The 27498-nt window shown below is 41.0% G+C and overlaps 1 protein-coding gene across 3 annotated transcripts in view; it reads right to left on the reverse strand.

Moving 5' to 3' along the window:
- Positions 1-22988: 22988 nt before the first annotated feature.
- The window catches only part of DLC1 (DLC1 Rho GTPase activating protein), a 197859-nt gene continuing 193349 nt past the window's right edge, over positions 22989-27498 (reverse strand). For all 3 annotated transcript variants that reach the window (XM_054294173.1, XM_054294181.1, XM_054294190.1), the window contains 5 exons: positions 27055-27169; positions 25928-26149; positions 25282-25499; positions 24931-25104; positions 22989-24408 (listed from right to left, as the gene is read on the reverse strand). In XM_054294173.1, the coding sequence (XP_054150148.1) occupies positions 24288-24408; positions 24931-25104; positions 25282-25499; positions 25928-26149; positions 27055-27169 (850 nt within the window). In that variant the 3' untranslated portion in view covers positions 22989-24287. The remainder of the gene's footprint in view (positions 24409-24930; positions 25105-25281; positions 25500-25927; positions 26150-27054; positions 27170-27498) is intronic.

Here is a 27498-nt window from a genome sequence, read left to right on the forward strand (position 1 = left end):
TCTTGTGAAGTTTAAATGAACCTTTTGATACCTAGGTGATAACAGATGGTTTACACAACTTTCCTGTTCCCTCCAAGACATACCATCACTATCCATCTGTCGTAGGTTGTATCAGTTTATAGTGCTGGGGATAAAAAGCACCTTTGGCTTCAGAAGATCAGTGGTGGAACTGCCAACTGAGGCAGGGCTAGAAGAGGCTGATTACCTCATTAGCACAGAGTTACTCCATGCCTGGGCTTGATTCATAGTCAGTGCTTGCAGTGCAGGGCACATCTTCAGCTGGTGTGATTTCATGACCTTTAGTGGAGCTGCACAGATTTCCCCCTTCCCCAAAAACCCCAAAATCCCAAACCCCTTTTGTCGCAGCAGTTTTAAAGAGCTATATAATTAAGATGTCTGCCCTATTATTGAGCAAGTACCTTTGAATGCAAGGCAATAGGAGTGAAATGCCAAGCTTTTCCAGTCTATGCTGCATGAGCAGGTGGATTTGGGATTGTTCAGTTCAATACTCAGCACCATCAGAAAACCTTGATGGTGCTGAGTATTTTTTGATGTAGCTTCCCAGCTGTTAATTGCCACATGGTAATGTATTATAGATTTATCTACTGGAGCAACGTCCTCAAGTGATCATTCTTATCTTCCTGATAGCTTGAGATCCTTACACTGTATCCTTCCTGGGTCTGTACCACTTGCACTCCCCACAGGCCTTTGAAAATCAAAGGGTGGCTAAAGAACCATACATTTGAGGCTTCTGCAATACCATTCCACTCTAATCTAAATGTTACTTTCAATACAGCCTGGGGCTGTGGCTTTCAGTTGCTGTGTATGAGCCATGCTTCAGAAAATGGCCCATATTCCCTGCCTCACTGGGTCCAGCTGCTCCTGCCTGAGGAGGCTGCATCTGCTGCATCCTCAGGCTCCAGATTCAGACACTCAGTGCCAAAGTTCCCATATTGCAGAGCCAGCATGGACTGTGCTGAGCTCCACACCTCATTTGCAATGTGGTTGTGTCAGACAGGGCAGGCCTGCCTCTTTTGTTGGGAATTTCTGGATAAGCTTGAGAATTTAGAAGAGAAGTCAATTGCTTCCAGATAAAGTATGCCAGTGGTTATTCAGCACTCCTGGAATTTGGGCTGCATTTCAGAAAGCAGTAGATTATTATCATGCTATATCCAATTCTGAAACTTCATCCCTAAATGCCAGCATGCAGAAACTTTATTAAACACATATAAAAATTTATTGGGTATTATTACTATTATTATTATTAAGATTTTAATTGACAGCTGAATTTAATTATTTGGGAGAAAGAACATCACAAGATCATTTTGTTATGAATGTCTACAGTCTGACTGTGGCATGTTCAGTGTGTAGTTAAGTAGACTGATGAAATTTGGGATAAACTGAGAAAGGAAAGGTGTCCATTTTCTTAGAATATAGACTTGTCATCCTTGAAAGAGACTGAATCTGTGTCAGGCTTCAGTTAATATTTCTTGCTCTATCTGTTTGAATAACAGTTGTCCTCTCAAAGCTGCTGAAGTATTTTGAACTGCTTTTGTGTTTGTAGACTTCCATGCATTGTTTGGTTTGAGGTTCTTGCCCAGGGATGCTTTTCACAAATCCTTATTTCTGTGTTGAATTTTCTCATATTTTGAGTTGATGCTGGTTTTGGATTGTATTCTTATAAATTCCTGGGAGAAGGAGAGGGGAGGTTTGGTAAGTAGCTATTTGTTTTTCTTCCCCAAATATTCAGGTGTCTTCTGAGGATGTGTCATCACCATGTAACATAATTTTTATGGAATGGGGTCAGTCAGCTGAGGTTGTGAATGTGAAGTCTGCACAGCAAACCTTTATCCTTGCAGGCAGTCTCCCATCTACTAATGGGGCCTGCCTGGATCAGTAACAGCTTCATCATCTCATAAACCAGATTACCTCACTCAGAGCATGGTGGAGGTCTCTCTTGAGTGCTTTCTGTTTTGAGGAGACACACCTTAAGCAAAAGGTAATTTCCAGCAGAATCTATGTGATCCTAGAATTTAATAGCTTACAGACAAAGTTAATGTGCTCAGAGAAGTGGACATACCACTAAAAATTACAGCAAATGAATGAAAAAGTAAATAAAACCCAGCTGTACTTGAATGCCTAAACTTTTGGCAATGTCAAGACTGAAAGATCTGACTTGTCTGATAACTAGGCAATAATCTTGTCTCAATTCTGCTGATAAAAAACTTGCTTCTGGCTTTAGTGGGCTTGGATTGCTCCTAAGGTGCTTGTGTAGCACTAAGTGGCACGATGACGAGAAAGATGCCCTGATTTCTTACAAAATTAATTCAGGTGAAACTTCCACCTGAAGTTGAATCAGTTTTGCCCATTGCCTCTCATCGTATTGCTTGGCACACAACTGCAGTAAAAAATACATTGAACAGACTGACTTTTCCAGGACTAATGCAGCTGTAATCATTGATAAATGTTTTTATTAGAAATGAACATGTGTAATTTTTTTGGTACTAACAGTGACTAACTTTCTTCCAATCTTGTCCTGTAGGAATTTTAAAACCACAGTCGAGGAGTGAAAGCTAAAAACATTCTAGCAGATTTTCTGGTACTTATTTTTATACGGGTTACTTATGGGCACAGTTCAAAATGCTAAGTGAAGAGTTGTGTGTGTTCCACCAGCAAAATGTTGCTGGTGAACCCTTGGGTAGGTTCTGAGTAGAAATAACATCTGTGATCCTGCATCCTCTCTGCTGTGTCCTGTCTCCATCAGACTGCATCCATAGCACTGTTGGGCTGTATTGGTATGGACAGTGTGTTCAGTCTGCTGCACTACCCATTTTCTTGCTCAGCACTTTTACAGGATTTGGGACCTCTTCAGTATTTGAGGAAAATCGAGTGTGTCAGTGTTAAATATATATAAGTGCTTCTCTCTTGTGTGAGTTCAGCATTTCTTACTCTCACAGTATATGAATTGTGGCATTTAGCCATGATTTTATCTTCCAGTCTGCTGGTGAAAACCATGCTGAGGTACTGCTCTGGAGTCAATTCTGTGTCCATACATGGAACCTATTCACTAGTATTCAGCAGAAATAAATCCTACTTGGGTGAAATATAATTTTCTACGAAATCTGTGTGTCTTCACATTAGCTAATAAATATATTAGCCTCTGAAAATCTGTGTCTTGGAAAGCTCTTAATGAATGCCAAATTTGAGAAGACTGTTAGTGCTGTTTTCTCATTCAGTTAGACCACATGGACACAGTGCAGAACAGGAATGCACAGTGGTTTGCTGTGGAGCAGGGAATCTCTGCCTTTGAACCATTTAAGCTATCTCTACATCTTCCTAGAGTTTGGGGTGCTTGAGGGCAGCAGATGCCTCTGTTGTTCTTTTGTCAGCTCAGCACCTGCACCTGCTTCTTCTCCCAGTGCTCAACAGAGATAAGTTATCTTAAAAAGAATACAAATTGACCTATGTTTTAAAAAGAAGCAACCAATTCCCCACCAAAACCACCACTACTAAAAAAAAACACTAATAAAAAAATAGAGGCGATTCAGCAATTATGATCATATCTAAGCAGAAATAAAAATGTGAAAGAAGCAAAAAGAAAAGAAAGAAACTGTGTGTGGCACTCCTAGCTTTGAAAAGATTTCTGGATATAAATTCTGCATCCCCTTTCTCCTGGTTGGCAAGGTGCTGTGCTCTGCTTTGATGAGGGGTTTATGGATGGAACAGTGGACACAGGAACAGTGAGATGGTATTAGGTTGCCCTCTTCAGTTGTGACAAAGTAGGTTGACTTCTGCAAAATTTTCAGGTTTTTGCTGCTTTTTGTACAGCATCTCAAATTCTTTTTTCAGAAGGAAGAAAGTATTTCTTGTGAGAGCTTCATTTTGAAAATAGATAAAATATATAGCTGAAGAAACCTCCTCTTACACATGTGATAACAAAGAAGTCTCTGTGTGTACACAATCAGATTGAAAGCTGATGCTCCTCTTGCACAGGATAAAAAGAAGTCATTTGTGAGAGGCATTTTGGTGAGGCAGCATCATGTCCTTCTCCATGTCTCTCTTCTGCATCTTTGCAGAAGACTCTATGCTACATGTCAGAATTACTGGGAATAAATTGACCCTTCACACCTCTGCTTCCTTACCACAGAACTGACAGGATAGTCAGGTTTGTGAGCAAAGCGTTTCTTGTGAAAGGAGGAATTGGCTATTTGGGCAGAAAAAATGCTGTAGTGCAGAGAAAGGACAGATACTCCAGACAAGAGTAAACCTTTCTATTTAAAAAAGGGAAAGTGGAATGTTTTGTGGTCACTGGCCAAAGCTGTGTTCCAGTATGTCCAAGAGAATGGAAGAGATGAGACAAGGAAAAATTAAATAGAGAGCAAGTTGCACACATTTCCAGGCTGGTTTAAATTTGTGTTTTATTCCATGATGTAGCCTGATGAAGGTCATTGCCTGTACTGAGCACAAGCAGCAGCTATCAACATCAATAACCATCAAGAGTGCTCACTGCTTCTTGGCTCTGACCCTCTCCACTTTGCAAAGACTGGTGTTCTAACATTGACCACTGGACCATTAAAAATATCTGTCTAACCTCTGAGTCACAGGTTTAAATAACTAGCAGATACAAATATATCTCTATCTCCATAATTATATATTGCATATATAATTATTTTTTAATGCAACCTTTTATTTTTCCCCCCATATATAAAAGATGCTTTAGTTACATTATAATACAATGGTAAGTAGCCCTTGGTGCAATTTCAGACAGGGAAGCAAACAATTTGGCAGTGAGGAAGAAAGGACTAAGCCATGAGTACAACTGAGCTGCCAGCCAGAGCATGTTTGGGTGGAGGTAGTAGGAAAGAAAGGGAAGGTGCTAGGAGAATCACATTAAAGAGAATGACAAAAAGTTTCTCAAGCTTGTGAAATCTGACCTCATTCAGGCAAAAAATTACCTCAAAATCTGATCCAAAGTATTCCATTGACTTTCCTGGTTTTTGTATTGGTTCTCAGAAATGCCTGTTTACCCTGGGATTTTCCTATCTGTGGTTCGGAGGAGAAACAAAGGTCCCTGGGAGGTTTAATTTATGTTTAAATATAAAGTAGAGCAGTCACTTTAATAATGGAACAAATGTTTGTGCACAGTTTCACATGAGTGTTTCCATAGTCCCCACAAGAGTGAGCCACAGGCACACCCAACTCTTTTTCCTGCCTCTACCTGAGATTCATAAGGAAATAAACGTAAAAAAAAAATAAATCTGTGCATGAAGGGCAGACTGGGGTGACATGTTCTCACCTGCTCCTTGACCTGGGTATTCAAAGCCCCAAAACTTTGCATGTTTATTTTTATTTGCCATGAAAAATACCTAAGGCTTGTCTGGAGGGACCACATTCTGAAGTGAAAGGAGACTTTTAAAACTTACCTGTGAAAAACCAGTGATTCTGTACCTGAATTTGCTCTGAGTTACAGCCATTGATTTTGCTAGTGTTTGGTTCAACCTCCTAAATGGGAACTTTGCCACACAGAGTGCATGCTGCTGTATGCACCCCAAAGTGTCCTCAGGTGCAGCTTTGCCTTGCAGTTCTCATAAAGACCTTACAGGAGATGTAAGTGATGTAGTGCTGTGCAAAGCAGCCTTCAGACCGTGAACTGAATTTGTAATTTACATGTCTATGAAATAAACAAACCATTAGTGTGTCTGTGAGCAGGTTAACCACAGGAGCCCTTCAATCTGAGCTGGATTGTGTCTCTTTGGTAACATATTAGGCTCTGAAGTATTGAGAGTAGAGAAGCCTAAAGGAGAACTCACTGGAGACAGAGTATCAAAAAACCCATGCTCAAGTGGATAAATGCAAGAAACAGATTTAATACAGCAACTACATAAACAGTTTCAACATTCTTAAATTGAACTTTGAAATAAACAAGAAGTTGTGCAGCGACAGCCATTTGGTGATAATAAAAATGGAGATTTCAGGAATGGTGACATGAAAATGGAACACTAGCAATGAAACTGAAGTAAGGAAAAATTGTATTTTCATGTACATGGGTCAAAAGAGTTGTTCCCTATATGTAACTGGCAATAAGATGCCAATGTGAAATCATGGAATGAAAGGAGAATCAAGAAATGGGAGAGATGAGTGCGCATTCCCAAAATTCTACAGTTATCTCACTTTACATCCCTGTGGAAATGTCACTCTTGAGTGACACTTCCAGTCTCTTCCTCACCTGCTGAGGAGGACTTTGAATGACAGTGATGTTCATATACCGTTGTGGTCCATATCTTAGCTGCATCTTTGTCAGGGGATATTTGGCAGGGTGGCTTCTCTGAGATGTCAATTCACTGAGGGACATCTTGGTTATATGGAGCTGACAGTGTGAAAATCATCACTGCAGCCTCTAATACATACAGACTCTTGCTCTTTCTTAAATACAAGGGCAGTAACATAATTAAGGAGATACCAGGGCATGATCTGGGGCTGCTTTTCATCTGGTTTGATCCCTGCAGTTTGTGTGTGCCAAAGCTGGATTGTTCCTGTATTGGTTGGTTGTGTGCAGAGAATAATGTGAAATGACATTTTCTGCCAAGGCTGAGAACATTGCTGTCAGTGTCATAGTGGTCTCCTGCATTTGTGTGCCTGCTTACCCTCAGAATGTGCAAATGTTTGAACAAATAAGTCAGAAGGATTCAGAAACGGAAGAAGGAAAGAGATAATAGGTAGGAATATTCATAACAGTGCTGGAGAATATCACAGTTAACAATGAAATGTTAAATGAAGAAGTTAAAAAAAAATTCCTAAATGAAAGGAAGAAAAAATGTAAACATGAAACATAAGGCAGTGTTTTTCTCATGCAAACCAGCCAAGAGTCTATTCAAAGGACCATAGGAAGTTTCTCAACATATTTTTTAATTGAGAAATATAAAAATTTAAAAGTAAGACCTGATCACCATATGGTTGGACTGCAGAAGCTTTTATGGGATCATTAGTGTGGGATTTATGTAAGAAAATTAACTTTTGGGTAACAGTGCCTTAAACAGTCAATTTATAAATAACTTCTCAGGACCTAGATGTATATTAAGGTCACTTCAGATTAAGTTGTATAATTATTATCAAACCTAAAAATCAGATCTGTGCGATTTGGGTATGAATGGCTCTTCTGGGAGTACCAAATTTTATTCTAATCTACTTAATATACAGCTTCTTATTAAAAGAAACCCAGACATGTCAGATTATCTTTCAGGACCCACATGCCACTCATTTGAGGTAGAGGAGCAAAGCAGATCCATGGAATATGGATCTGGCTGTTTAGATAACATACTTTGGAAAAGTACAGAGAGAGGCACTGGGAGAACAGAAGTACTGTCCTAAGGAAGTGAATGCAAAAGCCTCTTGCAAGCAGGAAACTATATTTAGAGATTTTTTTCTTAAAAAAAGAAAACTCTCTCTGTTTAATTCTTCACCAGCTGGACCTTGTGATTTCTCTGGCAAAGCAGAGCATTGCACCAATCCCATCCACCAGTCACAGCAGGGGTGGGACAGTGCCTGCCTCGGTCTGGGGAGCTCTGCAGCCGGCTCAGATGGGTTTGGCATTTCTCTGGCATTGCAAAATCACTTCACAGATGCTGAACATTAGGTGACCACTGAGACAAGAGTCTAAAGCATCTATGAATCCTAATGAGAAAGCAAAATTATCTTCATATTTTTGTTGTTAGTCAGATTAATGATAAAATACAGTGAACTTTTCTAAGGGCATTAGAAATAAAAATGTACTTTTCGCTTTCTAAATGTTTACACATAAATTATTAATAAGGGAATCAATGATTCTGTTTTGGTAGAAACAACAACTCCAAAACACTGTTTGTTTTGAGAATAAATTTATGTTTATTTATTAGTACTTTATGGGCTTCCAGAGCTATGTGTTATTGATATTCTCAGTGTTAGGAAGGGATATACTTGGCCAGGTTCTTTCATTAACCAAAGAACGTGAATATATTTAAAATAAATCCCTGTTGATTGTCCTGTCTGTGCTTCTTTTGAATATTTGAATACACTAATGAAATGGAGATAAAATACAGGTGACCCAGTAATAATATTGTTTTCTACAGCAGTGGTAATATGTACAAAGCAAATTGAATACTATCTGAAATGTTTCACTCAACTAAATAAGATGAAGAAAATCTTCAGTTTTCCACTAGGTGTCAGTCAATCTATTTCTTTGGTTAAATAGGCTCTGCAGAAGAAATTTGAGAGCAAAAAGCTGATGCTAAGCTGCCATGAAAATAGTTACATTTTTTGTGAATTCCAAACAGAGGTATTTTGAAAGAATGAGGCCAAATGGATGACTTTTTAATTTTAATTGTGCATCTATTTTTTTTGTTTGCTTTACATTTTCCATTTAAGAGCAGTCAAGAAAGCTCCCACAAACTCCAACCCTGATACTGCTCCAGGGAAACAGAGGAGAAGGAAGGAAGAGAAGGAACAGTCTGGCCTTCACTATGGAGACTCTGCTTGGTTATTTCATGTTGGTCCTGAGCCAGCAGCAGCAGGATTTAAACCTTTCAAGGGGAGGGTGCCCAAGACAGCAGAATCCAAAACCTTTCAAGAAGCTCCAAAGCATCAAGCATTTGAACTGCCATTGCACTAAAAGGAAATGGCACCTTTCCCAGTGCAAGGCATGATGAGGCCCTTGGGAAAAGTCTTGAGAGTGCAGAAACATCTGTGCAGGAAAAGAGAAGGCAAGGTAGACACTGAGAGAAGTGTGCCCATATGGATTTGAAAAGGGAAAGCAGACCTAGCCCTGCTAATGGTGGCCTTGGCCCCACGTTGCTGGTCCTAATGGCAATTGAAGGTTACCAAATTCTTCTTTTGCCAGGCCTGGCCAGACCAGAGCTGCTGTGGGAAGGCAGCACCCAAAGAACCTCCAAGAAAGGAAAGGTCAGAAAAGTGATGGTGCAGAGCAGGACATTTGCCAGGAGGGCAGAGAGAGCCAGATGCTGCTACTGAAAGAAGAAAGGCAAGAGTTTTCAATCCAGCTTCATAAAAACAAAGAGCCCATCTGTTGTGTGTGCCTGTGTCCCAGCTACAGCTTTCAGTGCTTCACACACACACCTGCTCTGAGGAGGCTGGCAGGATACCTTTGGAAACAGTGATCTGAGGGGCCAATACAAATGTCTGAGGTATCTGTTAAAAGAGAGCAGCAGTTTTCTGACACCAATTCAATTTGTATCCCTTGTCCACCAGGGAAAGAGTTAAAGACTAATTGTGCTCATGTAAGATGAAGCCCTCTCTGGAGGAATTGGTAAGCAATGTCCACAGGGACAGCAGGGGAGCAGGGCTGTCTCTCCAGTCTGCCCAGAGAGCCAGCTGGTTTTGCTTTGGGTCTGTGGCTGCTGGGTTGTGTGATCTGGGAGTTCAGAAACTCCCAGTATGGAATTCTATTGTCCATCCTGCATTTTCTACACCGACACCAGTGTGCTGCCATCTGTGTGATATTTGGCAAGTTACTGCTCTCGTGTGCTGGACTGCTTCATTTCACTGCAGTGCAGTTATCCCATTCACCCAGCCACTAAGCCATTAATGCCATGGGAATGTTACTGAAATAATCTGGTAGAGGAATTATGATGTATTTTAACACAGCTACACCCCAAAATCTAACAACTAGTTTATTGTGTTTATTTTCACATTGCTCTTCTTTGCAGCTTGAGTATTAGTTATGGTACAACAGAGAGAGAACTGAATCTTTTTGTGGGTCTGTGCAATTTTACAAGACACACAGACCGGCAGATTCAACAGCAGCTACAAAAATCCTTCAGGCTTCCTGGTTTGCTCTTCTTCCCTCTGGAATACCCAGAGCTGTATCTTACTTTACATAACAAAAGATGGAGTGAATCCTCTGTGCCTGAGGTGGTTAGAAGGAAACCAGCACCAGTCCATGTACCTCCTGCCAGTGTTGGAGCTGGCAGAGCAGCCAGAAGCAGCATGGCCTGGGAGCCAGGAGGTTCCTGGGTCACCACCTGGAAGGAGCAGCAGCAAGGCTTTGCAGGATGAGTTGGGAGCCAGCTGTCCAGTGTCTCTGTGCTGTCCTTCAGCAACCCTCTTCAGGCAGCCTCATTCAGCTCAGCTCCCCTTCTTGGGGGATGAAAATAAAATCAGCTCATATCTTCACAGTGTGCTTTCAAGCTCCAACACCAGCAGCAGCATAGTGTAACTTCAGGGACTTGAAAAAGAATGTTTAAATTTTCTCATATTGCCTGTGGTATTGAAGTAAAGGGTAACTTTCTGCATTGGATCAGACATGGAAAGACTTTTTCTAGAAACACATGACTTGGAAGGTGTGTATCAGTGTTTGCCAAGAAACATATTCAAGTACTCTTATTAATAGCAGACCTATGCTAACAATTTTTAAAGTCATATATCCAATATAGGCTATGCTTTGGAGGTCACTGGAATTGCCTTCTTCCATCCTTCCACTAAACTGTGAGACTCTGAATAGCTTGGCTGCAAGCCAAAAGGAGGTACTTTTTCCTGGCATGGTAAATTTGGGAGTTTTAGGACCTGAATGTCACCCATGTCTTGGGGAAGGCACTTCCAGATGAGCCTCATGCTGTAGCTTAGCTGTAGCTTAGCCTCACCTTTCCCTCCACCCCCCAGATATTCAACTGAGTTGTTTAGCTCTTGCACACTTCTAATTTCACTCTCATACTTTTCTTCCTTTATTCTGATGTGTTTCAAATCAAGCTCATACAAATGTTCCAGCCAAAAGGTTCTTAGAACTCATGTATGCAGGGGTGTTGGTTTGTGACAGTGCAGGGCTGGGGGAAGGAGCCAGTGGTCTCAGGATGAGCCAGGAGTGCCCATGGGAGATTTCACAATTGCCTATCCATGTGTCTTGGCCTATAACAAACCTACAAGAACCAAAACACAACAACATGAGCTGATTCTGTTAAAATTGCATATCTACTCAAGAGTGATGTCTTTGGTGCTGGAATCAGTGCTGCTATTACACTGCGTTCTCTTCCTGCTATTCACAAACATCCATGATTTCTAGCTCAGCTGTGTTTTCCTCCCAGCTGGCAGAAACCTTGGCTGTGAAGTGTGGGAATAAAACTTGGGATCTGCTGCAGCCAATTTTTATTCTGCTGTCGAAATTCTCACCTCTGTGAAATCACTACAGAAAAATGTTTTTATTTATGATGCTTTATTTATTTTCTATTTCTATGACACGTACTTCAGCAATGTAAGAACCCTCCTTTGTTTTTCTGTGTGTTTCCAGCTGGTTCCCAAGAAACGAGTGTGGCTGTGGATTTGTTTGAGGTGGAGGCGTGAGGGAAGTGTTGGCTCCAGAGCCTGCCCTCAGTTAGACACGTGGGAGCTCTGGCTTTCCGTGTGTGGCTGTGCAGATACCCAAGTTAAACTGTTTCCTATGGAGGTCTTCAGGACAGTGCTTTCTCCTGCTGAGATGCTGGAATGGAAATGCTTGCTGGCTGCTTTCCCCTGAGGCTGGTGCTCTGTCCTTGTACAGCACAGCTTTCTAATAGCTGACTTCCAGTGAAACTCTGAAATGCTGAGCAGCTGAAAACCCATCATGTGCCCCTCACTGTAGGGACTATTGGCCACTGGACAGAATTGCTGATCTTTAATTACAGTGTCTGTGCAGATAATGATCAGCCTGGAGCCATAATCAGATATAAAAAGTCTCTGAAAGAAATCTGTAGGCCAAGTTCTATATTTACGTAAAGCCCCAACAATTGGGAAGGCATGCCAGCACAAGTCGTTAATGCCACCAAATTTTTGTCATTTAAATGTGGCTGTGTAGTTAGTGATGATAAGGGTTTCTGGATATGGCATTGTAGCCACACACAGAAGCTATTTCAGCCAGTTGGTGGCATTTGAGAGTGAATTTCATACTGACAGTTCTGTAGTGAAAGGAACTTACTATACTTGAGGAGACCAAGAAAGAAGCAGCTTTTCTCAGATTTTTTTTTTTTTTTGGAGCAACTGCACTGACTTGGAGACTGTAACTCCCTGAGGAAGCTATGTTCAGCTATAAATATCCCCTGAGCTAGCTCAGTGGGTTTATCTGGACTGGGGCTAATTTATAGGTACTGCATTGGACTCTCAGAGGGGACATATTTCTTATACTCTGTAGAGCAGTGATGGGTAATAATGACCAAGGGAAAGTCTGGGATACCTCTTAACAAAAAGCTTTGTCCTTCACTGTTCTGAATGTGAACCTCCCAGCAGTCCCAGAGCAAGCAGCTAGGGGACAACTGGTGTCTGGAGGCAGAGTTTGTCTGCAGGGAAAGCAGAAGATGAAACAAGAGCTGGGCTTCTTTGCCATTGTATGTGTCTGGTACTAAATAATGAATCTTTTCAGAAGTTAAATCTAAGTAAAGCTGCCCACGATAGCCACCTCCACTGCCTGTGGAGCCAGGCATCTGTCACACCTGCAGGTAGGTTTCCCACATCAGAAGGGAGCAGGGCAATGAAGAAAATTGTGGAATTGGGTTGTGTAGATATCAGTCTGAATAAAGAAAGTTCAAAATATTGCAGTGAGTGAGGTTTTGGAAGGAAACAATTTAAATGTACTTGATGTTGGCCCTTGGAGAGTGTTTGCCCAGAGGAAATCTGCTAACATGGAATGTTTTCTCCCATCTTTCTTCCCTCATTTTAAAGGCAGTAGGAGAAGAATGTTACATGCAATTGTTTAAAAAGCCTGATGAGGAGATGAGTATGGTCACTGTTGTTCTGAGGTCGCTGCATGACCTGGAGGAAATGGATAGGTGACTACCCCAAGCACAGGATGAGGCAATGTGGAAAGAGTTGCCACAATGGAGAGTGCCACCCATGGAGCAGTAGGGCTAGGCTTATTCATGTTTAACATGAAAGAAAGTTGCTGCTTTTCCACCCATCACAGATGCATCACAGGAAATAGGACAGCCAAAGAGATGAATGAAAGCCAAGTTAATTTTTACTAGGCCTAGAGATACCATGTTGAATAGTGGCTGGTTCCTCCTTGGGAAGTGTCCGTGTATGAATCTCAAACACTTGGAATGCTCTCTGTAGGCAGCAGCTCCAGAGAGAGGCTGTGCTCTCACAGTTTGGTCTCTGTCCTGATGAAAAGTGGCTGGGTGCAATACTTGCCACCAGAAGCAATGCAGAGTGAGGCAGCTGACTTCCCTGAGACACCAGCTTTAGCCACAATTTGTAATGGCTTTTTCTCCAGGCTGGCAGAAGAGTATGTTCAGCCAGTTCAATGCCAGAGTGGGTCCCAGTTCACCAGGAGCAGGTAGGTTGTGGTATAGGACACGTGAGAAGCTAAAGATTTCTTACTCTTGGACAAAAATAGTCAAGTATCTTAAAACAGATCAAAGTCTGATCAAGTTCTCCTCCTATCCCAGTCAGGGAAGCCCCTAGACAGTCTCTCCTCTTATGTAAAACACATGCAGTTTAAGGGAAAGGCTGATTGTTCAGAACTTGAGCTCCCCAAGAGGGTGGTGACAGGCCCCTTACTTTGGAGCATTGCTGAGCACGATGCAATCTAAGCACCCAGGCTGAGCTGTGCATTGGCCTGTGAGAGGTTTTGTATCAGATCAGGGCGGGTAAAGGGAGAAGGAAATGAGATACCAGGATCTGAGCCTGACCTGACTGCAGTGCCGGATCTGGAAGGATGGAGAGAATGTCACAGGCAGACAACACACGCAAGCAGTGTAGAACTGATTGTAAAAGAGAGCTTGCAGGGTTACAGAAGGTTTGCAGAACAGAAAGTGTCCATAGAGAAAAGAGGAGGACTGCAACAGCAGTGAATGATCTCAGAAGCTGGTGTTGCCGTGACTTCTCCTGCAGTGTTCAAGAATATTTTCTCTGAAGAATATTTTCTCTGTGATAGAAGAGAAAGAGAAGAAAGAATATTTTCTCTGTGATTTGGAAGCATTTGGGGGTTGTTGGTGCTTTTGTGAAGTGTGCATCTTTAAAGCACATACAATATGCTTGATTCATAATCAAGGTAGAGAAAGAAATCAGTATTTTTCAGCAGCTCCCTAGGAAATGCATCCTTACAAAGGGCATCTCCTTGGCTATTCTCTGTTTCATGGCTTGAAACAACTGCAAACTATATGTTTATATTCTTATCCCGGTTTATGATCCCCTGGAGCATGATAATGGGTACGCAACATTAATTGGATTTGTTTAAAAATATTAATCCAATTTTTTGTTTAATGGTACAAATCTGGGCACAGCTGATAACAAAACCATACAGCATTTTATCTCTTTGAGGAGCTGGCTAAATGCAGTGCCATTCATCACAGTGATAAGCAGTTCCTCAGGCACAAACGCACACGTATCGCAGTCGGTGCGTGATGCCGACCAGATACAGCTCTGTTTTCTGTCCACCCTGCGTGGCGCTATCGACAAAGAGCTGTGAGCAAGGGCAAAGCAATACTCTTGGCAAATCCTGGAAAATTTTAAACAGAATCTAGGAGTCTGATTTAGCAAGAGAGTAGACTGCAAATAAGACTGCAATCTTGCAATCAGCCCAGCGTTTTGTTTGAAAATGGATTTCTTGTCTTTCACTCAGGCTGAAGCTGATGTCTGGGCAAAAGCAGCCCCAAGGTTTGCTGTGTTGAGAAGAGCTCTGCAGAGCAGAGATCACCTGCAGCAGCGCAGGGGGTGTGGGGTGATGCAGTGTTTGTGCTGTGTCATGATCCTGCAGCAAGACTTGTCTTTGTTATCCAGTGCTGGCTTCAGATTCTGTAACCACCTTAAGGTTACTACCATGAAGGTATGTTACCAGGGAAATGTGGCAATACTTAAAAATCATACTTGTAATCTTTTAAATGACAGTATTTACTTTTTTTTTTTACCCTTGAGTTTATCTAAGCATTCTTTTAATGAGGTTTATCAGCTCTGATATGTCAAAACCTGTTCCTGCGATTAACATGTAACATTAAGGTTCAAATATTCTATTTGCATCTCTAGTTCAAAATCCTTTATACTGTAGCTCCCCATCTCAAAACGTAGTTGATAGCACATCTGTTTCATCTTTTGTCTACCAAAAGTAATTTGATTTAGAAATCCTCTGGAGTTGTGTATAGACAAGAAGATGCTCAAAGGAAGGTTTGTTCTTAGCTTGGCCTTTAGATATTTTTGTTTCAGTTTCTTGCAAAACTTGCACTTTTAATTTATGATGACTAAAGCAAAATAATCACTTTTTTTTTCCTGCTTGATGTTCTGGGGAAGTCTAACCAGGGAAGGCAAGGCACAGAGGGCATGAAGTTCATGTAGGAAAGCTGACTGAGGGACAGGCTTAAGTCATTCAAAGAGCCTGGGCTGAGTTCCTATTTATACCAAAGGTTCTTGGATTATTTATTTGTCTCTGAGGCTGGGACAAAACCTGGCAGGGCAGTGGAACGTGGTGGGTGGGTAAACCAGAGTCCTACACAATATGGAAAATGCTCATGCCCCAAATACTACTTGAGGGACTAGTTTCTGTAAGAATTAGGCAGAAGAGAAGGGCAGCAGAGTGAGCTTGTTTGTTTAGACACACAATGTTTGCCTTTATTTCTCTCTATCTTTTCTAAGGGCTGTGACGGCACTTCCTTCCTAGCTCATTTGTGTGGCTGCCTGAAAGGGATATGTCTAAATAGGGGTCAGAGCGACTTTTCTTGTTTGTTAAACAATATGGGAAGAAAACAGAGGCCATGAAGAATACCTCCCTCCCCTCTGTGCCCCAGGGAACATTCTTTATAAAATTTGGCAGCAGCTCTGTCATCGCAAACCAGCAAACAAGCACTGCATGGAGCGGCTGGCTCTGGAAACTGTTTTAGCTCTTTAACAGGCTAGGAAGAGGAGGCAAAGGAAAGAAGCTTTAAAAAAGAAAAATTGTATAAAGCCTCAGAAAAAATCTCCACATCAGTAAGACGGAATGTTTAAACAGTAAAAAGTCTGTGGTGGTTTTCAAGGAATTAAAATCAAACAGTAGGACAAGCTGGATTTTTACATGGTGCATTATGAAAAAAGAGCATAGTAAATATCATCTTATGTCCCAGATTGTGCTGCTGATCAATTTAAACAAATCTTCTCTTTGATAGTGACCATTGCAAGGCTGTTTGCACACCAGCACAAGAAACCTCCTGCAGGCTCTTGTGAAAAATACATTCAGAAATAAGTCCAAGTGCCTAGTGCAGAAATTAAAAATAACAGGAAATTTGAGACTTATATTTTTCTCAAAGTTCTGCAAAAAACTAATAGTGAATTCCAAATGTAGATTTTCAAATTAAAAAATTCCAAATTATGAAAATAATTACTTTTATAACAGAGTGGATGGTGCCAGAAAACAGCTTGTTTTGCCTTCTTTCCTCAGACCACTTGGTGAGATTTTGAATCAGTGTCTCTAGCCTCTTTTCTAGCAGTAAACTGGGGATATTATTCTATTCAAGCCTAAAACTTTAGATACTTAAAACTTCCCAGGGTCTAGTAATTGCTTAGGTTTTTATTAAATCCATGCCTTAAGTCTGTTAGTGTACTAGCCATGACTGGCCTGCTAATACTTCTGTGCTCCTCAGGAGCAGCGCCTCTGAATTCTATCACTGCTCTTGGTGCGTCGTTCATTCCCTCAACAATTTTGCCAGTAGGATGCTTGGGACAGAGCTTCCCCTCCTTCCCCGTATGTCCCATATGTCTGCTGAATTGAACCTAGCTCAGTAGCTGCTCTGCCTGATCTTGTTTACGACTAACATGGCAAGGCCAGTGCTCTACCTAGAAAGTTATGTGATAATTTTATATACAATCATTTATTCTTATCTTAGGTTGAAAGAGTGGAGACAGCGAATGTGAATATGATTTCTTTTGGACTGTGGTTCATGTGTTAGCTAGAAAATCTTGGCTCTTCTACTTGCTCAAGATGATTCTTAAAAGTCCTCAAATGCAAATTAGTTTGTTTTCAGAGGTGTCCAAAGCCAAATAAGGGAGATTGCAGACCAAGCACAGTGCAATGTTAGTGCTGCTGTGGGTACCATTACAGTTCTGGAATTCATGAGCACTTGTGACCCCTTCCAAATGTTTCTACTTTATTGAATGCTTGCCCTGCATTATGAGGAGTATGTGTTTCTTTGGTACACATCCCTTTACTTGGCACTGGTGAAGCTGCACCTCAAATCCTGTTTTCAGTTTTGGGCTTGTCACTGCAAGAAAGTCATGGAGATGCTGGAGTGTGTCCAGAGAAGGGCAACAGAGCTGGTGAAGAGTCTGGAGCACAGGCCTTCTGTGGAGTGGGGAGGGAGCTGTGGTTCTGAACCTGGACAAAAGGAGGCTCAGAAGGGACCTTTTTGCTCTCTGCAACTGCCTGAAAGGAGGCTGTAGTGTGGTGAGGGTCAGTCTTTTCTCCTAGGGAGGCTGTAGTGAGGTGAGGGTCAGTCTTTTCTCCTAGGGAAAAAGTGACAGAACGAGAGGAAATGCCCTCAAGTTGCACCAGGGGAGGGTTGGATTGGATATTAGGAAAAATCTTTTTGTGGAAAGGGTTGCCAAGCATTGGCCTCCCTGGCTGGCCGGGAAAGTGGTGGAGTCACCATCCCCAGAGTTACTTAAAAGCTGTGTAGATGGGGCACTTGGGGCACACTGTTTATTGGAGGGCTTGGCAGTGCTGAATTAATGGTTGGACTCAACCATCTTACAGATCTTTTCCACCCAAATAGATTCTGTGGTTCTATGCATACTTTGAATTGATGAGAGGCACAGGGATGCCCTTAGGGGAAGAGCATTGCCATCAGTTCTCCCCGTGGAAGACATGAATCATCCTCATCTGCTTTTCCCCTCACTGGGAGGTAGGTGCTTCACTGTTGCTGAGGATGACAGGAGGCACCACCAGAGATTTTCAGTTTCAATAATTTGTATGTACTTCTTCCAGGCTTAAATAATGGAGTAAAAGCACCTAAGTAGAGGGAGGGCAGAGACATTACCTTAATTAACCTCCCTCTCTTTCTAAGAAGGTCTAGAAGGCTTTCAAAGCTGCTTTTCTATGTATCTTAAATCAGTTTTCATTGTTAGCTGATGAATGAAATTGTTTGTAGGCAGAAAAGTTTTGCCATTTTCTTCCTTTTACTTAAGTACCAACTTTAATGTTGTTCTAGCTTTGTAGGTTATAGGTGAGGTGAGGTATCAGTGAGGTGTGATATTCAAATTCAGTTTGGATTTTTGATTGTATTATTGTATGATTTATTACTTGTTTTATGCTTTGGAAGCTCTCGTTTATAAATGATGTAGGTGACAAAGGCTTCAAGAAGAAGCAAAAAAGGCCGTGTGTTGTTCAGACATTCTGTTGAAAGAGAGAAATTAGAAGAGTACAGACTGCTAGAGATTAGATGATTGAGTTAAAACAAATATTTTAGTATCTTTGCATTCCTTTTCATAAGTTTAAATGGACTACTTAGAAAACACTTTATGTACAACTTTCCCCAGAGATTTGGGTGAAAAGGTAGCCTATTAAAAACTTCGCTAGCCATACTGTCAGTGTTTCTATGAACTTGAATTATAGCCTAGCTGAAGACGACATGCTGAACCAGATCATAACAGTGCCTTGACTAAAATTTATTTTCTTTTAGTTGTTTTTGAAAGAAAAGGCAAATACTTACCAGATGACCTGTTTGTTTTGAATAGAGCTGTCAGGCTGCTGTCACTAAGCTTGTTGGAAAGTGTTAAGTCAAAACCTTAGAAGAACCATTGCTGTCTTACGCACACCTTGCACACCATCTTAGTCTGGGCTGCTTTATGAATATAATCTTCTTCTGCTGCTAGCTGGCTTATTTTAAAAAATGACAGCTCTCTCAATCAACACTCCAGTGTTCTAATTGATGCCACCCTTTCCCGAAATTCCCTTTTCATTTTCATTTGCTAACCATCTTCCTACATCTCTTACAAATGAAGGTATCAGCTCCCTCAAATCAGAGCCATCTTGGCTATTATCACCCTGTCTACCAGCTTAAAACATGCTTATGTCATCATATCATGGAAAAAGCTGTTTAATTTCCTTCCCTGGAAAGCATACATAACTGTACCAGTCCTTTTAACACTCTACCTTTTGAATATTTTATTTCTCAATAGTAGTATTCTTTCATTCACTGAGAATTCTGTTCCTAAGGGGCTTTTCCATTTTTAGTGTTATAAAGCCTTAAGAAATGTCTGTGTGGGTTAGGAGCAACAGTGATATTCAGACCCACCACATCACCCTTTTATTACTTGAGCTAATGAAGTGACTAGCAGAACACTGGTACCTGGAAAAACATGCCCAACACGCTTGCTGTAGGTCTTTTTCTTACTGTAGTAAGGAAAATCTCCTGAGCCTACAGAAGAATGGATTTGATTCTCTCTGTGTTGGGGAAATCATGCTAATCAGTTATGGATCTTCCTGGACTTTGAGTAAAACTTAGGAAATCAAAGAGGTCTCCCAGTTGTGTGGTAACCTCCCCATGCTGATCTTCATGCTCCTGGCCCATGGTGGGAAGGCACAGCATCTTCTAATTAAAGTGAAAGTCTGCTTCAATAAAATCTAAGCAAATTGCAGTCCTAAACCTCAAATGTAATTCTTAGAGAAAGAACTATTATTAGTTCTTTTTCATTACTAGTAACTTCCAAAATAATTGAGATATTTTATTTTTGACATCAGATTTTTTTCTTGCTCAGCAAGGCAGTGTTATCTGACAGTGCTTAAAGGTCAAAACTGATAGCCTGTAAGTCCTGTAATCAGGGCAAATAATGAAGACAGCACCTTTGTTATGTCTTTGTGATGCTTTATGGAAGCTAGGAAGTACTGATTCCAGGGTTTGAGCAAGCATAGTTTTAAATTACTTATGCTCTTGCTGCTTCTCAGGGAAAGATTGTCCCACAGTCTCAAAGACTTCTTGCTGTGTGGAAAATGCCTTTTCCTTCCCTTCTGCCTCACATTTTCCATTAACAAATTTTTATCCCATCTTGTACACCCACTCAGCTGGTTTGAACTCTTCTTCTGGGTTTTTATGACCTTCTAGTGCTAATAGACATTTACTACATCCCTCTTGTCTAGTGGCCAGACTGTGTCTTGAATCTCTCTTTATAAATGTGCCCCTTCAGTGCCATAATCTCTTTTGATGGAATTTTTTTTCTTCTTTGAATTCTTTCCTATACTTCACTCCATTTTATTGTCCCTGGATTCAGCTTGCAAATTCATTTCTTGCAAGTAATCTGGACACCTCAGAATATACAGGAAAATACAGTAGGATGGTACAGAGGAGAGGAGAAATTTAGCAAGTCTCAAGATCTTAGGAGAGGTACATGGGTGCAAGCATTGCATATTAGTATCAGATCTTCACCCTAATCTCTGGTGCTATAAAGTAATTGGTTTAGAATTTGATACCTTTCCTGGCAAGAAATATAAAATAATCTGGGTTGACAGATGAGAAATATATAAAAGTAACTTTTCAGAGATGCAGTGAAGGATTGTATTGAGAAGTTATGGTATAACAGAGACGAAGGAATTGGTATTCCTTAGTGCATTGTTAAAATAGTATCATGTTTTCATTCTTTATGATTGTAGGGCACCGCTTCCAGCACTTAGCAAATTTGTGTATAACAGTTAATTTTCATATACCTTAAGGGAAAATATCCACTTTTTATAATGTAGCCCAAGCCATGGATACAGTTTTCGTACTAACTTTATCCTGGCACAGCCTACTGTGGATACCAGGTCCTGCTCTTTTCAAGGTCTTGTACCAGACTGCAGAGGTACTGCTTTGCATCATTTCAGTCTCTGTTTCCCAGACTGTCCATGTGTGTTAGTGACATATCTGGCCTTTAAGGTGAAGGCTACTGATTATTTACAGCTTCATAAATATCTAACTGTGGAGTGCGTTACTTGAGGAATGACAGTGAGATATGACTTTTTCTGTTTGAATTTGTCAGAAAGAGGTACTGAAAATCAGCATGACTGAAGCCCAGGATAGACTGGACCTGTGTTACACCAGGGATGTGATGTACACAGTTATTCATAGCAGCACCTGGACAGAATGGAACAGGGGTCCAGCTGGCCCTTCCTCTGTGGCAACTCCTGCTTAAAGCAGGAGAACGTCCCAAGAGGAGCCAGGGCTGCCCTGAGTGACAGCTGACAAAAAAACCACAGACATGGAAGATCGAATTCTGTTGTTCTGCAACAACATGGACATCTGCAAATGAAGGTGCCAAGAACACATTCAGGAAGCTGAGACCACTTAGAAGATTCAAAATTAACTCATATCGTAGAAATATTTAGGAAAATGATAATTTGGAAGTAAACTAAATGCATTTTAAACAAATGCATTTTAAACTAATGCATTTTACACAAAATGCAGTGTAAATCCTTAACTTGCTAGAGGAGTGTAATGAATTAGTGTTCTTAAAGATCCAAAAAACCCCATCATTACAGAAAAAAAAATAGCTCTAACTCTGCTTGTTCCAAGGGCCCAAAACTGTGAACAAATCTGTTTGGTATTTATTTTAAATGTTCAGTTATTTAAGTATTGACTTGGGGAAAAAATGGTTCTGTAACAGCCAAACTAATGACAGTCCTTTATCAGAAAGGTTCTCTAAAACTCTTTGGTGTGTGAGAACTAATACCGTGGCAACAAGAGGTTTGCTTTTGGCAGACTCTGAAGCAGCATCCCTCAGTGCTCCCTGAGGAATGAAGTGGGAAGTGACAGTGATCAGGACTTTGGGATGCTTAAGCAAAGAAAGAATAGGATGACTTTGGTAACTGAAAGGCAGCAGGCTTTCTCACAGCTGCTGTATCAGGCAAGCCTCACAAATCAAAACCCTCCTTCAGATGCCCAAATTATATTTCTGTTGGCTAAGACTTTAAAAACTTTTAAAAGTTGCTTGAATTAACAGCTGTCTTTGGCTTGGTTTTTCACCTTAGTCAGTTGTTTGTGTATCTTCCTGGCCTCCTCTCTGGCTTCATTTTATTGCTGTGCATGCTTTAACTTTCTCCAATTACTTTTACACTTGCATTTTTTGAAGCAAACCTATGACTCCACAACTCATCATGCCCTCATCGTCTCTTTAGAGAATAGGAAAGCAATGAATTATTTTCCAGCATTGCATACTGCTGCTTTCCACCCTGGTAAATTCAAGCATACCTTTCTACAAGACCGCAGCAAACCAGAGGTTTCTTCTCACTATTAAAAAAGTATGAAGCAATTGACTAGGGAGTGTTTCTGTCCAGCTATCTGTCATTGTGATGTCCTCTCTTCCAGAAACTTTGAAGAAAGAGAGAAAACTTTGGTACCTGCCTTTAACAATACTGTAAATGTCAGCCTGGGAGAGGGCAGGGGTGGCTCAGCTGTTGGCTGTAGTAGGTAAAGAACCAGAATTAAGAAAAACAACTCCTCCTCTTGGTATGAGAGTGGAAAGAACAATGCAAAATAAAATAAAACTCATTATGAATATCCAATTTTAAACATTTAATAGTGCACTTATTGAGTATATTCTGTACAGACATCTATAGCAAGTTAAACATTTTCCTTTCTCTCGTGTAGATCATACTCATGTAAAGCACATTTACAATAGAAAACATACTTGAGGTACAAAAACCCAAAAAGAATATCTGAGGTATAAATACAGGTATATTTTAAATAATCTTTATCATGCTTAATCTATGTTTGACAGTACACTGTGGGCAAGTATACATGTTTACAATAAAATGGTATGTACAACATACAATTTTACAAATTCAAAAGTGTTTGATGTAGAATAATATACAAGGTTTTCCTACTCATGAGGAACATTGTTACAGGAAGTACTACATTATTTGCCATTTATAAAAAAAATCTTCTTCAAAAAAGCTTAAAATAATACTGACAATGGTAAAAAAGTCTCAGTCAAGATTCCATCTTGCAACTCATTCATACCCTAGCCACAAAATACATTTATCACTTAATACTGCACCTTGAAAGCAAATCTTTACCTTTACAGTAAAACCTACAAAAGACATCTTTCCGAGGACCTCAGGACTTCCTACAGCTCATGTAAGTTGATTCTCAAGAAGGGGAGAACATCCCAAAGGATTTAAAACACAACAAAACTGAAGACAAAACTGCACCCTCCTTTCTGCCTCCAAATATAACCCTCCAAACTGCTCACATGCAGGTTCTGTTCACGTTAACATGCAGCTTTTAGGAAAACAGGCAAAGGGAGGGCGAGCAAGAGAAAGAGTTTGTGTGACTTTCTCTGGCCAAGTCACCCCAGCTGCTACTGCAGGAGTCCTGCCACCTCCTGGCACCACAACTCCAGTGTTGACTTTTTTCCTCTTGAGCCATTAGAATACAATAAAATATATAAAAGCTCATTAAAACACCTATAGATAACGCAGGTAGAAGTAAAAGTAATGGACATTTTTGTTTTTTAACAACTGATGTTATTGGCTCTCCTCACCATTGCAGACATTTCATTTCTAAGCTGCTACGTTGCTCAAAAGTGTATTTACTTAAATTGCTATAGAATTGCTCATCACTCCTAAAAGATCATCTGGATAAGGAGTGGACAGTAGCTGAAGCAAGCCTATTGTAACATCTGCTTAGGGTTTTCAACAAGTTTAGAGCTGAGCAAAAGGCAGAACTAGCACATTCGAAGGATGGCTACTCCTGGTCCACAGGGGAGTCCCATTCTAGGTTGAACTGTATCCAGCATACTAAAATCCATTCTGGTTGCCTATCAGTGTACCAGACACATTTTAAATTCAACTTCTTCTATCCTTTCAACCATCAACACACTCATTCACACTTTAATCTCTGTGCAAACCTTTCTCTGCTTATCTCAGTGAGAACACATTGAAGAGTACCAACTATTCCAGTGGATACACCAGTCCCTCAATGCACTACAAATAAAATGACATGAGTATGTACATAAAGCTAAGTATTTCACATGGGAATGATGAGCCTTCACCATATTTCATAATATATTTTGCATTTAAAGGAATTTGCTTCTCAGAAGCAACTCAAACCATCTAATAGGAATTATATACTTTTTTTTTTAGAATTTTATTTTTTGCACAGTTCTCCTATGTATTCCAGTCGAGGCCTACACTATAGACCTTACACAGACAGGAAGCAGCTTTAAAGTGTATGGTATGGCCACAGTCCTATAGTAATGCTCACAGTCAAGCTCTCACGCTGCCATCCCTCCATGACACGGCTTGCAGGTGGAACACAGGTCTGCAGCGTGCAAGTCTCAGTTTTGGGTAATGTCTATGTTGCTGAGGTGGGGGGCGCATGGCTGTTCCTCTTCAGTAGTCACCTGGATTTTACTTCCTTGCTCTCAGGACTCTGCTGACTGAAAGAGTCTCGTATCTTAACAACTTCTGATGCACACAAGTGTCCGAAAGACTTGGTGTACCAGTCTGGCATGTGGCCCCTGTTGGGTGGAGGAAAAAGGAATGATGAGGAAGGTACCAGTGACTTTGTACGCATTTTGTTAGTCACAATCAAATCTGTATCTACCTGGTTAAATGCCTGACTAGGAAATCTCCTTAGCGCACAGCGCAACCCCAGTAGTATATAGATTTGCTCACGAACAAGTTTGCCACAGTAAGGAAAAGCTATGGAAAGTTTTGTGACAACCTGGTTCTCTTTACTAGCTTAGTATTAAAATTAACATGTCCTTGCATCCAATATGACTGTTAGAGGAAAGGGTGGGGTTGCATACCAATAGCGGTAGTGGAACACATACTGGAGGCTTCTAACGCAACAAACTAATGTTGCCAGATGGGCACTGAAGTCAGCTTTCTGACACCTCAGAGACCTGTGTGCTTGCTTTTGGAAAGGGTGTACTACTGGCCAAGCTAACATCTGTTGAACCGCCCAAGTTTTCCACTGACCACACTGGAACTATGCAAGAGAATTTACCACCGCCAAAGGACAAAATGGAATCTCCTACCTTAAATCAATTCTGCACATGTAGGTAAGTTTGGATTTTCCTGACCCGCAGGGCTCAATCAGATACCTCGACAGGAGCACATTGACTCTAACACCTGCCACAGGAGCCCGGTCGTGGTCCACTGAGGTTGCTAGAAGCACACAGGCCCCTTTGGGGAAGTTTGTCCTCCATGTCCTAAGAAAAAAAGAAGAAAACCAAAAATCTTTTATTTGACAAACAGTAACTCAAGCATCTAATAAGAATTCAAATTAGGCACAAATAGATGTTTACCAATATAGCTGATATGATAAAGAAATAAGCAAGGTTTCCATATGTGTAGGATATAAACATCATTGCATATAAATGTCTTACCTTAAGACTACGAAGTCCCTGGCTGGCTGAGGTGCCATGCTGTTCTGGACATACTGGTATATATCAGTCTGGCTATCCAAAGGCTCGATTACTTTGGACTCTATAAGATCTTCATCCCAAAGATGCTGCTCTTTAAGTAAACGATTTAAAACATCCTCTGGTGTAGCTGAGATTTCAATGGTAGTTTTCCATAATCGGAGTGGAGGACCTTCACACACCTGGGGAAAAGTAGCAGAGTCCTTAATTTTACTCTTCCTTACACTTTATTTTTCAAGTTTATTTTTTAAGAATCTTATTGAAACACTTCTCCATCTGGTAGTTCTTTGTACAAGATCAGAGATGAGAAATTTCTCTCTTACTGTCTGCATAGTGACTCAGCTTGTTAAGGCTTTGCATGTGTGAGTGAAGGTGTGTAAATACAATAGTGAACATTCCTGGGCTGGATAAACAAGAACACAAATCAGTGTATGTAAACTACTGCTGAAAGACATGGTGCTTCTATATGGTGTGCAACTGCATTACAAGATCAAGACCTTTTTTCTAGTATCTATCTACAAAGTAAAGGTGTGTACTGAACATTCTGTAATATCCTGTGTCACAAGTGAGCTAAAACCCAGAGCTGTGGTGTGAGTGGCAGGGTGTGTACCTTCTTGTACGCCAGCTCTGCTTGCTCTGACGTGGAGCAGCTGACCCAGCCTTTAAACTTCTCCTTCATCTCCTTGAGCAAGTCATCCACGCAGTCCTGGAGGTAGCAGTGGTAGTCAGAGGGCTCCATGTTGCTGCTGCTGCCCCGGAGCTCCTCCAGGGTGAGGGGACGCAGGTCCTGCTCCGTGTACGAGTTCCGACCCCTGCTCATTTCCTCCGGTATCTGAGGGGTGACAAGGGTGAAATCATCCTCTTGCAGCTCTCTCCCCAGATCACTGTGTTAGTCTAGCAGCTCAGTAGCCACAGGGACGTGTGTGTGCTAGTTTTGTAAGTGATGGGATGTGTTTGTGTCAGGTTAAGCACTCAATATGAAGAAATGCCAAAATTAAGTTTTTGACTTTGATTTAACTCAAATTAGTCTCTCTTTTATGGAGTGTCTTATTCTATTCTGTGGAGTATCCCCTTTACTACACAACTAGATTAATTCCCACAGCACAGTTTAATCTGCAAACTGAAGGAAGAAGGGAACACTGTCAGCTGCAAGAAAAGAGACAGGCGTATCTTCAGCTGAGGGCTCTGAAAAGATTTGATGACAGTGAGGAAAACCAGGACTCCACTTGTCTGGTTCTCCATCACAGGCCCTAGAGGGAGCATGCTTTAGTTTCTACAGATCCTTCAACCTATGGTTTGACAGTGTTACATTCCAGGATGCTTTTGTGGCCTGTCTTGCTAACTCTCGGGAATTTAAGTACAAAATGAGCACTGAAATTCCTGGAAATAGCTGCTTGCTTTGTAATTAGAGCTGAGGTCCACAGACCCTCATGGCTGCACAGTAAAAATTTGAAAATGTATTCCAAATGCAGCTTGGATGCAGCAAAAATGTGCCAAACCCCACAACTGCCTCCTGACTTGAGAGCACCAGTGCCAACAAAACAACTCTCTTCCCTTCTGGCACCACTTGTAATTCATGTATGCACAGAGATCAGGAAGCAAAGGTTTTTAAAAAGCTTTTTATCATGTGTTAAACATCATTAAAATAAAGAGCAATTCCTAGCTTTTCATTATACAGCATATCTAAGACGTCTTAATCAATATTCTAGCCATCAATTTTGTAAACAGGTGTTTTACCTGAAAGAGTTTCTTGCATTCAGCAATCATATGAGCTAGCCCTTGGGTTGCAGCCAGATTTTCATTTAGGTCCTTTTGATCGGGTTTGCCCAGGCTTGGTTTCCTTTGCATCACTCTTCACAGGGGAAAAGAGCACACACATACACAAATCCAGTTATTTGTTGCAGAGCAAGAGACGTGTTTGGGAAGAAAACAGTATGATTCCCACAAAAGCTGGTGATTTAGAGCAGTGCTGCCTGGTACCAAACATTGGCATGGCATTGCCAACTTCTCTTGCTACTCTTTCTAAGCCTTTTCTTTGGAAACCCCTCCCCCCACCCACATTTTTTCCCTTCTTATGAGCTTGTTTATAATTTAACAAATCTCCAACAAAAGGTAAGCTCCCATAACTGTTCTACAGCCGGTGCTCTCTGAGGTGATCACAGCTGGCAGGATCAATCCCAG

This window comes from Melozone crissalis, unplaced genomic scaffold (genome assembly GCF_028551555.1).
Source record: "Melozone crissalis strain CALT ecotype California unplaced genomic scaffold, PUWL_Pcris_2 ptg000006l_1, whole genome shotgun sequence".
NCBI lineage: Eukaryota > Metazoa > Chordata > Aves > Passeriformes > Passerellidae > Melozone > Melozone crissalis.